We start from the raw sequence: 13871 nt of genomic DNA on the forward strand, positions 1-13871 counted from the left end.
TATGCTAGAAAATTGAATTGGTACATAGACTTAGCATTTTGATGTGTAATTGTTTTACATAATAGGTAGATGGTATGCATCTTGTGCATTGTGTACAGCTTTGGATTGAAGAGGTTTACTCTTTTAGCTGCATATTAGCTCAATTCTTGGAAGGCATCTGGTAAGAAGACTTGAATTTGGTACATAGGTATAATAATTGCAGGTCGTGGTCTGAGTGCCGCTGCATTAGCCCAGATGGAGGCTGCTGCAGAGTTCAACTGGGAAGACTACCTCATGGAGACTAACTCGATTCCATCTCCTGCCAAGTGTTTCAAACAGGTAATCAGAAGCAGAGCTGTTCTTTTATCAATAATATATGTATCTTACTTTCTTAAGTTTACTTCTGATGTATTTTTTCCTCATTTCCTTCTTCCTGTATATTGATAATGACATTTAGATACAATTATGGTATATATTGTTTTCTTATAATTATTTATTTTAGAGCTGTAAATATAAAAATCCTGACCAATTTTAGCACAAGATACCCCCCAAAAATGAGTTCAGAATTGGGATGAAACTGGAAGCTTTAGATCCCCGTAATCTGACCTCAACATGCATTGCCACAGTAGTTGGGACTTTGGGCCCTAGACTGCGGCTGAGACTAGATGGCTCGGATAATAAGAATGATTTCTGGCGACTGGTGGACTGTAACAATGAGATACATCCTATCGGCCACTGTGAAGAGCATGGTGGAATGTTGCAGCCGCCTCTTGGTAAGTTGAATACAGTATATATTTTTATATCTAAATATTATGTGCATATATCATTGTAATCAGAACAAAGGGACTGCTGCAGATTATTTCTGTTAATTAAAATATGAATTCTTTCAATGATTTGAATTGTTGAAAACTTTGCCATAACATTTGTTAAAGTGATCAGAATATTAGTTTAATTAAGGCATAAAGGGAATCAAATTAATTCCAAAATCAGAGTCAGCAATTTCTGCAAAGAACTTCATTTTTGAAGATGGGGATTGTTCAGTTGTTCCACACAGTTTGATTCTTTTCAGGTTTCCGGATGAATGCATCTTCTTGGCCAATGTTCCTCTTGAAGACTTTACACAATGCAGAAGTTTCTCCACCACACATATTCCGTACAGAGCCACCAACTCCACAAAAAAATTATTTCGAAGTGGGTATGAAGCTGGAGGCAGTAGACAAAAAAAATCCTCAGCTTATCTGTGCTGCAACTGTAGGTAAGTTTTACTTTGGGTTTGCTTATTTGGAAAGAATTTATCAAGAGTGTTGTTGTTATTCTTCCTTATAAGGGTCTTCTCTCTCTGAAAAAAAATTCTTCATCACAATTATTCTACTGTATACTAAAGATGTAGTAGATGGGATCAGGACATGAATGCTGTATGTAAACTCTGAAATCAAACTCTCACATGCTATTTAGATATCATACAATATCACCAGTGATAAAGATTTTATTTTATTATTATTTTTTCTTTAAATAAGAGAACATATAGGAAAGTTTGTCTTTTTTAGATTTTTATCCTTCTCACCAAAAGCTTCAGCAGTGTAACAGCAGATCTCTCCTGTTGGGCAAAATGAAAGCTGATGTACAACAGCAATTTTATTCTTGTGGCAATTATGTGAACACCTGTGACAAGTACAAAGAGAACACAAAAATAGTCCTTAAATATGTCCACACCATTTTTTATATAGGGAAATAACAGGCATGGCCTAGCAGACAGAATATGACATATAGTATATGATATTAATGAAGAAGGAACATGAGGTTGGTAAATGACAACAACAAGGCAACATGCTCCTAGGGGAGAGAGACATGGTCTGACATGTGGCAACACAGTAAACCCTTGGTAACTCATAATTTGATATAACTCGGAATGACAGTAAAATATTCAACACCTGTTGAATAGGCTATGTAAGAGAGAGGAGGGTACCAAAAGAAAGGTAAGGGGAACTGTATCTTGGTGAATAGTTTTGACAATGATGCAAGTGTTTGCTACCCTAGTACTATTTAAAGAGAAAATTGTTTAAAGGAAAATGTGGTCAGATTGAATGTAAATTGCAATAAGGTATTTCAGTATACCAGAGAAAGTGTATGGTAGAATTGTTGTAAAAACAGTTTATACAGGTGTTCTGGAAAGAGGAGTAAGAATTAAAAATATATTTGTTATTTTCTTGTTTTTCCCAAGGTGCGGTGAATGGTGACATGATCCATGTAACCTTTGATGGGTGGCGAGGAGCGTTTGACTACTACTGTCGGTATGACTCTCGGGACATATTCCCCGTTGGGTGGTGTGCTATGTCAGGTCATCCTCTACAACCTCCTGGGCAGATGTGTAAGTGCTCTTGTACACACAAGGAAAAGCATTTTCAGAATAATTTTTAAATTGATAGTCATCATACAATGTTTTACCTCCTTTTTATATACAGTATACTCAGCATTTACTGTTTAGTGTCTCCTTTTGAAAGTTCTTAAAATCAGCTCTTTCTGCTTCATGTATATTTTCCCAGAAATTTTCCAATTCTCCATCACTTTTAAAAGTATTATCGCAGATCTTGTACAGTAGCTAAAACAACTATCTGTGCAGGTGGGGTTGATATGCTCCGAAATTTTACGTGTGACTAGTGACAGCCCTTATATACCAAAATATATCGTCCACGGTCTCATATTGTTTCCCACAGAGTATGCACAGATAGTTGTTTTAGCTACTGTACATGATGTGAAATAGTGTTTTGCATCAAAGAGTTTGTTTGTAAAAGTATATGTCTGTACCTGTTTGTGTTTATTCCTATAGTATATTGCCAGAATTTAGAGTCAATATTTCTCCTTTTCATGACAGGGGGTCCTCCTAGCAGTCGGTACAAAGCTCGTGTGCTGAATATCCCTCCTCCTCTGGCAGGGCCATCGTCCAAGTCCCCAGAAATAGTCCCAGAGAAAAGCCCTTCATCAACTGGAACTTCACCTGCCAAGTCTGTCAGTCGAAGTAGACACCGATCACCCTCTCCACCTCCCGTTAGTCCTACCCCACCAAGCCAAACCACTCCCTCCAAGTCAACACAAAGTTCATCATCTAGCAAACCATCATCAACTACTAAAGCATCATCAGCAAATAAATCATCATCATCCCCATCAACAGCAGTTAAACCTTCATCTTCATCAAACAAACTGCCATCATCTAAGCCATCGTCATCATCATCAGCATCTACAACACCATCATCTTTACCATCATCACCCACAAAAACCCCTGCAGGATCAGCGGGTTCTGATAGTAGTAACACTACCCCAGCCCTCACCAACAGTCAGTCAGATGCATCAACCACCAACACCACCACCACCAGCATTGTAGCAGCCATAAGTTCATCTACCATTTCTTTAGCTCATTCATTACCTCCAGCACCCAGATCACCAGAAACCCCAACTTCTCCCTCAATATCATCCTCCCATAAATCAGCAGCCTCATCTATGGGGTCTACCAGTGGTACAGGTCCAGCAACACAAGTTGGCATTGGGTCTGAGTCAACAAAACCAGTGCCACCACAAAAGTCCCCAAGTATAACAGTAACTGAACCTGATACCTCAACTGTCCATAAATTAAGTGCCTCAGGTTAGTGTTAGATATTTTGACATTTTAAGCAGTAGAGTACTGTACTGTCTTTGAAAAGGGCATTTTCAGACAGTGTTGAATAATGAGAAAAAAATTAAGATACCATGTGCATTTAGTCCTTAGAACAATTTGCTTATTTGGTGAATAGCAGATATATATATATATATATATATATATATATATATATATATATATATATATATATATATATATATATATATATATATATATATATATATATATATATATATATATATATATATATATATATATATATATATATATATATATATATATATATATATATATATATATATATATATATATATATATATATATATATATATATATATATATATATATATATATATATATATATATATATATATATATATATATATATACTGTATATATATATATATATATATATATTTTTTGTTTTTTCGGTTTCAGTCATTGTGCATGTCAACCATGGGTGCACAGGTGGTCCATACCTGGATAACTCCCGAGTGGGAGAGCTTCCACTGCAGTTTGGTCCTGGAAGTCTCAATCGAGTTGTGCGAGAATCTGTACAAGCACTAGCAGATGCTGCACCAGATCCCAGAGCAGTTACTTCTCTTCTACCTCATGGCAATGGCAAAGTCATTATCAAAAGTAGGTTGCACAAAAAGTGGAAATATGGGCTTTTAAATTTTTTTTTGCTATTCCATAGTTTGTGTGTGTGTGGCTAAATTTCTTGTATATATAAATAATTTTTGCACATTTTCACAAAGTACTCTTTCTACTCATCAATTACACATATTCCCTTAAACTTTAATTGCATCTGAACTCTAGTTTTGTTCTTTGTTTTATGACATACAGGTCTTCAGTTTGTGAAATTTTAAGATCCAGACTGATGAACAACCCCTGCAAAAAACTTTTGGGGGGGGGGGGCAGAATCCTCACTCAACTCAGGCAGACAATACCTTATTAGTAGTGTAAAACACTAGTAAACTGTTTGGTGCTATTCAGTGCTGTTCATAATCATATTAATTGGTGCTTTTACTTACGAACACTTTATTACCTTATACAGCAATTACCTATATGTCAATGACTTTGCATTTATTTGTCCTTCATTTAGACTGTATATATCTTTGCTGTACAGTGGTCCCTCGGTTGACAAACACAATTTGTTCCAGAGGGTTGTTCGTTAACTGAATCCATGGTTTCAATGGGATATTGGGTCATTGGTTCCAGCTCACCGAAAAGTACATACAAAGTAAAAAATAAAATGCCGTAAAGTACACTTACTTTGAGGTGTGTATGTAGAAGGTTCCTAGTTGATAATGATGATGGGAATTAGAAGTGGGGGTGGAGGAGAAGGGAGAAGAGAAGGAAGTGGGGATGGAGGAGAAATCACCTTTCAGGGGACCCATGCTTGATGCCGTCATTTCACCAATAAAGTTTTAAGTTCACTAGGTGTAATTCAACATTATTTTATTTAAATCAACACTGCACTGCGCTATATATTATCAATATGTTAACTAAATTTCAGAATGACCAATAATTTCAATGTAAAAATGCAAAAATATTCAAGACACCAACAAAATAGATGTTCACTCCACTGTCAACAAAGCCCAACTAATGCCTGGTGGCTGAGTCAAGCGTCTGATAGGCACACAAAAAACTAGTTCCCTGTACTGCATATATTATCAATATGTTAAATACGTAAATGTTAAAATGACTAATAATTTTAATATAAAAAATGCAAAAATATTAAAGAGCACAACTTTCTTGATATTTACTCCACTGGAAACGAATGTAAACATAGAACAGATTACTGAATTGGCAGACTAGCGATCAGCTGATCAGCTGATGCTCACAACAAAACGTGATGTTCGTAAGGATTTCGTTAATTGAAGTTTTGTTCATTAACCGAATTGAAGATTCTTATGGGAGGTAATTCGTTAATCGAACCGTTCGTTAACCAAGGGACCACTGTATATTGCTGGACTCTTGTCCCCTGGCCCCTCCTCAACCATCCCTCAGTTGGGGTACCTTGACTGTTACTGCAGCATTGCCACATGAACTGAGTTGCGTGTACATGTAAGTGAAATTACTAGGAAATTAAAGGTGATACAGATTCAAGAATGTTCTTGTAAAAACTATGGCAGTACGTTTTAAGACATTATGCCAGATTGCCTGTAAGGATTTATGAGGATGCCAGGCAATAGGCACAGCAAATATGACACTTGAAAATTGTAAAATGGTGACCAAATCACAAACTCTCTAATTCTAAAATCTTCTTTGAATGAATAATGGGTATTAATTTGTACAGTGCACAGGGGGAATATTTTAAATTCATAATGGTGTCACTACAGTATATGCTTTGTCTTGCACATTTTTTATACAGGTACTGTTGATGGTGAGCCTGAGACACACCGCCTTCCATCTCTAGAGAAAGTGGAGGACTTCTGGAGTGTGTTAGAAACACTGTTTGAAGACCTCATGTGCTGTGAAAACTTTTATACCCAACAACCTGTGAACCATTGTACAAAGTGTGCCCGCCAGAGTCCTGCACAGTTCAAAAGAGGTAAATTTTAAACATGAGTTAAATAAATATTTAGGCAATGGCGCCACAAAACATGAGGCATTCATGAAAAGATCTTGCAGTTTGATGTGTAAATTGGCCTATAACTTCTTTTTTATGTCAACCCTAATGTTGCTTCAGAGGCCTGGGTGAGGGCTTAGAATCTGTTTTGTCATATACATCTAATAGTGATTGAAACATATACCGTACACTAGAAACTCATGTATCAAGTCTCAGGACTGGGGCACCTTCAGATAGGTGTCTTCTTTTATGGTGTAATGTCCCCACTTTAACACTCACCACAAAAGGGCACAGAGACTGATGAGTTTGATGTCACTGTTGATTGTGTACACCTTTCTTATTGGCTGGGTTGGCCAGATTGGAATTCCAGACATCAATCCATTGATTCGCAGTTGCTGCTCCAAGCTGAGTATCCATCTCCATGTTAGATATATCTCTTGGAAGAAGCTAAATTCATCTTAACTCACTCATTCATAAGCAACCTGGAAGATTACAAGTCATTTAGACTTACAAAAAAAAAAAAGTTTGGGTGTGCATGACCATTGTTGTTGATGTACTTCAGAAAAAACCCATTAGTAATTCCAATGTGCTCTCCATCATGAAACAGAGCAAGAGGCAGCACAAGTTGCAGTTGGTGTTAAGAGATCAGCTTCCAGTGAACCCAGTGAAACCCTTACACCCTCTAAGGTTGCTAAGCCTGTCTTGCAAGGTGAGTATAACTACTACAATCCTACCTGTTAGATTTCAGTGCATGTCACTTCTCCCACTTAGTCTATACAGGGCTGTGCTTAGATATGCACATGGCTGATATTTGTGATACACACTATAAGCTAATACAAAGCTTTTGCTTTCTCTGGTGTTGCTCTGACAATGTTATTGATTAATAAAGGAATAATATTCATACATTTTCAAGTGTGGCTCCCATGTAGCTAGTGTCTAGCTCAAGAACATGAGGCTGCAATATGAACTTGAATATTCTGTATATTATCCAATCTGAACACACAGGACTTAGAGCCCTAGGCATAACTGTGTTTCCACTTCCCAGAACTTAACACTTTTGTCATGGTTTTTCTACCATGCTCTCACTACTGATATTGACTTTGATGATTATGTATTTTTGTAATGAGGTTGGAGTTGTGATTTTATTTTTATTTTTTCTAGATGAAGTTAGTTTTCTTTCTTGACAATGAATGTAATGAATATGGTGTTAATACTCACAATAAGAATAGCTGGTTTTTTGTTTATCAGAAGAGTCAGTTCTTCTAAAGAATTCACTAGTGCTTGAAACACTACAAAGTCAAGGACCTGAGAATAAAAAATAAAGATACTAACAAAATCACAAAAAGTGACAGTCCGTTTTTCTTAAGTCGTAACACTTTCTAAACCCTATATTTCTCCATCACTGTACCTTCTGCTGTATAGGAATAGGATCGGGCAGCAAAAGAACATTCCCATACTGCTCTAGGCTTCCCAAGGTGTGAGGGATCATCGCTACTCTGCAAAATCATTTCAGAACTTGTGGCCAAAGGATTTAGTAGTTTGGCCAAATACTTAGGATCACCAAACATAAGTGCCTTAAAAGTCATTAGGCAGAGGTTAAGCTTTAATTGGAAACCAATGCAATTCGATCAAGAATGGGGTAGTGGGAGTCCTCGGTGGGAGAAAAAAAAAGAGCTTGGTAACCTTGTTTAACATTCTGAACTTTCTTGAGTAGATAAGTAGGACAGTCAGGCAGGCTGAAGTAGCAAACCATCAAAGGCAGGCTGGCATGGTAATGCCATGCTGTGGCTCATGTTAAACTGGGAATGTTTTTGTGCTAAATAAATACATTAGTTTTGTAATTGATTTCTTGTGGTAATGTGAATTTGTTGTACAAACTCTTGTTAAGTGAAGACTACTTGCATATAGTGGTCAAATTGAGAATCAGTTGAGGGGAGTAGGTTGAAAAAATGTAGTTTGTTCAGGAGCCAAAAGTGGTCTGAAGTACTGAACTGCATTGACTTGAGAGGCTTCAGGTTCTCTAAGATGGCCATGAAGCATAGTGTGCCATCACTCTCTGTGTGAATCTTTGAACTTATGACCTGGAGCTATTTCTAACATTTCTGCAGCTTGTTTAGAATCCCTTTCAGCTCAGTCTACATTGAAAATGAGCTGAACTAATCATTCTCAAAATACTCATACAGTATTTGCAACTCCACCAAATTTCAAATTGTTCAACTTATTACTTTTCATCTGTTTAATTGCTCGATAGACAGCCATCAAGTTAGAAGAGAATCGTGATGTCACTAGTTGGATGATTCATATAGTGTGCACATATATGTGTTTGTAGTATTTTATTTTCCAGTTTTTCTGGTCCTTTCCCATTAATACTGTATATTGCAGGGTGGCCAGAACCAAGAGTAAACACATTCTCTTTATTTGTTATCATCTATTCATTCATATTGCTATAACATCCCCATAAACCACCCAAGGCCTATTCTTTTACCACTCACACATTCCACTGCATCTTAGATATCCATCCTCTGTACATTTTTGGAAAATTTAGGTTAAAACAGCCTACAGTTATCCTCTCTTCATGGACATCATTGTATAATGACACATATTGTCCATTTGAAATATAAATCACTGTTACTTGTGGTCACAGCATGCTATAAACACCTGACTTCATGAGCATGATGGGTTATTGTCATATATTTACCCCACTGAGATATAGGTCACTGTGACCCACTTTTGGAAAATTAGGTCAAATTATGCTCTGAATGTCAGACAAGGTTTGTAGACATGGTCATTTTATAATTGTTATCCCTTGAAAAATAAGTCACTGACCTGCACTTTTGAGAATATTTTCTCAACCTGGCAGTCACTAGACTTTGTGGGGATGATTACTTAATGATGTATAGTCATCTCATTGAAAAAATGTCATTGTGATTGAAAAATGGTAATGAGACTTAGCTTTTGGAAGTTTTGGTCACAATGTGCTACAATCACCATACTTTGTGTGCATGATCATATAATAATATCTTGTTACCTCTTTGGAAAACAACAGGTCACTGTGACAAACTTTTTGGGTTTCACACTAATGCAACATGGTGCAATCACCTGACTTACCTCTCTTAAAACTAGGTCTGGGGGGGAGGGGGTATTGGTCACTCATTTTTATGTTTAACTTTGGTTGACCACTAAAGCAGCATGATACAGTCACCAGATTTAATTAACATGATAATCTGAAACAGTATAGTGAAAGTGGGTCCCATAGACATGACTGCCCATTAGAGACTGTGTAGATACAACACACTATATACTAAGCTTTCAGTACACAAGGAGTTAGTGTGTGGCACTGTATGTGTCTACTCTCTCTTTCCCTTATGTAAAGTTATATTCCCATTTATAGCTGGGTGGACTGAGAGTGCTTTGGGATCACACCTGTGGATCTGAGGACAGGTGTACTTGCTTTGCAGCTGCACCCCAATTTAATACAGTTACTGTTTAAAAATTAATGATTTTGACCTGCATTCTGGAAAATTTTAATCATAATATGTTGTGGTCAGTAGACTTCATGGGCATAATTCTAGTCACCAATTTGGAAAGAATAGATCACTGGGATCTGCCTTTGGGAATTACAGATGACAACATACATTAACCAAACTTCACCTGCATGATTATCTAATGGCCTTTCATTGCCTCCCTAAGAAACAATCGATTACTGTGACCTCATTTTTGGGTTGTATACTTATACAAAACTTGTTATGGGCTTGACCAACTAATGATATCTAGTTTCTTCTTTTTGACTAGTTCATTGTCACTTAATTTTTACTAGTGTTGGTTATGTTAGGCTTTGTTAAACTATGGGTATACAATATAAGAACTTGCTTCAGTTAACATATATGTGAATGGTCAGTTAATGGCACTTAATTACCTTCCTGAATAAAAGCACATAATGCATCTGCAGGTGAGCTTTATATTTTTCAGACAATTCAAGTACTCAGTTGTTATTTAATTCAGTGGGACACAATTCAGTTGTTGTTAAAAGTTATTACTGTGCTTCAGCAACAAAGGCATTTAAGTGCATAACAAGGTTAGTAATACATTAGTCCAACAACAATACAAAAAATAAGACATAATTCTGTATATTCATTTGAATACAACACCATGTCTTTCCAAGGGGATCTTGTGTATATTTGTACTTTTGTATGTATGTACAGTATGTGCATACAACAGCTACCATCAGCTGTTTTCTTTGACTTGAGTTTTGGATAAGTAGCATTGACTCATGATATGAAAGGAATGAGCAAATAAGAAATGACTTGCTTGAGAGCAGGATGTGGAGGAAATAGGAGGCAGAGAATAAGAAATTAAAAATTATGTTTGTGTGAAAATGAAAGGAGTATTGGGTTGAGAGTAAATAAGGATCTGCTCATGTGGCATAGACATCCGGGGAGAATGAGATTTGGGTCTTTGGTAAAAAGAGGGTGTCATTCAGGGGAGGAAAGGAGGAGGAGAGGGGAGGGATGAAGGATGCAGTAGAAGTGAGGGAGATGAACATTCAGGAAACAGCAGTGTGCATGAATGGATGGAGAGCATGGTGTTGAGTAAATTTGGGGAAAGGAAGAGTTATTGATGGGTGATGCTGGATTGTATAAAACTAGGCAAACCACATTTGTAGCCTAGTTGTGGAAGTGGAACATATCTTGTATCTTGAAACAAATACTGTACTTATTTTCATTTAAAGGCCTCTCAAAAGATTTGATGCTAGTAGGATTGCATCTTTCATGGCAAGGAAAGCTAATTCCTTCCTTCCATGGCTCTAATATTAAGAGTGACCATCTCTCTATTGTAGTCATTGTTCTATACTGTAATTAATAATTCCTGTGCCCAGGAGTTGAACCCAGGTCATTGGGATACTGAGAACTGAATTTTACTCGTGTATTTCAGTGACAATACAAATGTATGTTGTTTTTGTCTAATGTGATTCTAGAAAAACAAAGGAAATTGGTAATGCATCATAGTCAATAAACGCTTGTGCATGGCATAAAATCACTGTGCATTTAGCTTTCAACTGCCAGCTTCAGATAATGAAGTTCTTTAAATTTGTTTTTGAAATTCTCTGAGTTAAGCATCATAACAATTAAAAAAGAATATCAGGAAAGGTCAAGGGCCAAGAAATTGCATTTAGAATGTGTCTACATCTGGGGTCTTATTTTGGTCTGAGACCCCCTGCCTGCTTCTATTGATACCCTGCTGCTTACTGCATATTCTGTTGACGACTCTTGCTATGAATATTATCTAGACTAAGTTTTTTGTTGTTAAGGGCACAGACCTTACATGGTACTGTAAAGACAAAGGAGTACAGAAATTTAGAAAACTACATCAAAGAGTTAACAAGTAAGATTTTAGTGTAAAAGAATTAATGATAAGTAAGATGTTTGGTAGATAAGTTTTCTTTAAGAAATGATCAGCATTTTGTCCCAAACATGATCCGGGTATTTCATAGCACAGTTTAGTATTCCGGTTAGGTTCTTATTCTTTTCCTTAATACAGTATTGTTAAAAAGTTTTAGGTAATTCAACTGCTGTTAGATGTTATCCAGTCTTCTACATGAACTTCTCCTATGAAGATTTTAAATGATGTTTGATTAGTAGAACAGGTATTTACATTAATCTGAATCTTAAGGTAATAATTACAATAATTGCACAAATATTAGTAGTAGTATGTGATGACTGTTACTTAGCATCAGTGCTTATGTTACTATAACTGCAGATCTGATAGCTTTAGATTATCAAGAGTCCTCCTCCCCCTCCCTCAGAGCCATCCCCCTCCTCGGTGAGTGAGCCGGGCCAGAGTCCCCGGCCCCGCGGTGATCCGGCAGAGTGGACCGTTGAGGAAGTCATCACACACATTGCCAACACTGACCCCGCACTAGCCAACCATGCTGATCTGTTCAGACGACACGTTAGTTAGCTGTGGTGTTTTCTTAAAGATTTATTTTATTTATTTTTATTTATTTTGTCCAACTAGAAAATTAAGGAGTTTATAGTTAAGGAGCATGCCAGTAAATTTAGAAAAAAGTAAGAATAGTTTTAGGAGAAAGTTAAAATGACAGAGTAATATTGAGAGAGATGTGATTGTGAGAAACTGAACTCATTTGTGTGATGTGGGGTAATGCATGAGCCTCTCTCCTGCTGGATTTGGGATGGAGAATTTCAGGTCTCTTCCCTACATTCATTATGCTGTCTTCCACTTCCTCTCTTTCTTTCTATATTCTTTACACTTCCTCTCTGTGTTGCTAAATGTTTCATGCAGAATCTTTCTATTTTAACTATATCCATGCACTTAACCCTCCATATCCATTTTGGTCGTCAGTCTCTCCATCTTCACTGCCCCCAATTTTCCCACATCCCTTTAACCATACTCTTGTACATACTGTCATTATATCATCTTTCAGCCACTCCTTTTTTTTTATTCCATGTCTTTCTCTTATATTGTCACTGTCCATTCTATTTACTCTAAACTCAACCCCCAGAAATTCCTCCCCACTTGTTTGCACTCACCCTATCATTGTACTATTACACAATCAACTTTCACTTCATCACCCTGAAGTAGGATGAGCTGCCCTTTAAAACCTTTTTAACATCTAGATTCCCACTCTAATCCCTCATTGCTCTTTTTGCAATATCTGCCATCTGTCTGCCTTTCAAAGCTTTAACTGATATACCAGCATCTACTTATCTGTCCAGTCCAAAACTACTTTCCAGATATTTGAAATACTGAAATCCATCCAATTTCTTACACTCCATATCTCACACACTAATTCCTTAAAAAAAACTAGAAACATATTCATCTATCAGAATCCTAATCCTGCTCAATGTCAAGCAAGTGTTTTTCCATTACAGTATACCCAGTAGGACAGCATCTTCTTTCACTCTTCTTTTATTCATTAATCATAATCCATCATCTGCATTGCTAGGTGATACCATGCTCACCCAGTGCTAGAAGTTAAATAAAAAATTTACATTGTCCTGCAGCATAGTCTGGGCAGCCAGCTCAACATTTATGGTTGTCCAGATTGGGTTTTGGTTTACCTGATCTCACAGAATCTAAAACACCTAAAGGTATTTCTTCTTATGTTATAACAATAGATAAATGATTCATACTGTACTTTTGTTTTCAGGATATCTATAAAGTGTTTGTTTTTGTAGAGTACAAGGAATTTCTTCTGCTTCATTGTACAAGCCACCTAAAACCTAGTACAGGAAACCACCTCGTTTATTATTCAGGGTTGATTCTTGCTAGAGTATAGTTAGAGTACAGTACTTGATGATTCTCTGCATAGATTTAGTGGCAGAAACACCTCGGCTTAGAATTTCCTCTGTAATAAGAGAAGTGTTCAGTAGGTGAACCCCAGTTGACTGTAGCTTGTTAGGTAAGTATAATTCAAGCAGCAGACTGAAATTGCTGTAGTACACCTGGTTGTGATTGAATTTTTAAGCTGTTTAAAGGAGAACAATGGTTCCATTCTAGGAGTCAATTTTTCACTAATATAGTGTTTGCTCACATAAATACATACAGTACCTGTACATACAGTAATCCCTCACCAATCATGGGTTTATGAAGTGGTTCTTATTGTTTGCTTTATTATGTACTGTATATGTTCCTCAAATGACAATT

The 13871-nt window shown here is 36.6% G+C and overlaps 1 protein-coding gene across 5 annotated transcripts in view; it reads left to right on the forward strand.

The window, feature by feature from the left end:
* LOC121865385 (polycomb protein SCMH1-like) overlaps positions 1–13871 on the forward strand; it is a 34939-nt gene that overhangs the window by 12145 nt on the left and 8923 nt on the right. For 4 of the 5 annotated variants that reach the window (XM_042364720.1, XM_042364722.1, XM_042364721.1 and 1 more), the window contains 9 exons: positions 203–318; positions 515–752; positions 1049–1234; positions 2201–2347; positions 2852–3616; positions 4070–4270; positions 6009–6188; positions 6814–6915; positions 12010–12155. In XM_042364720.1, the coding sequence (XP_042220654.1) occupies positions 203–318; positions 515–752; positions 1049–1234; positions 2201–2347; positions 2852–3616; positions 4070–4270; positions 6009–6188; positions 6814–6915; positions 12010–12155 (2081 nt within the window). The remainder of the gene's footprint in view (positions 1–202; positions 319–514; positions 753–1048; positions 1235–2200; positions 2348–2851; positions 3617–4069; positions 4271–6008; positions 6189–6813; positions 6916–12009; positions 12156–13871) is intronic. The other variant, XM_042364723.1, reaches the window with a different exon arrangement.

This window comes from Homarus americanus, unplaced genomic scaffold (genome assembly GCF_018991925.1).
Source record: "Homarus americanus isolate GMGI-L3 unplaced genomic scaffold, GMGI_Hamer_2.0 scaffold25483, whole genome shotgun sequence".
NCBI classification, from domain to species: domain Eukaryota; kingdom Metazoa; phylum Arthropoda; class Malacostraca; order Decapoda; family Nephropidae; genus Homarus; species Homarus americanus.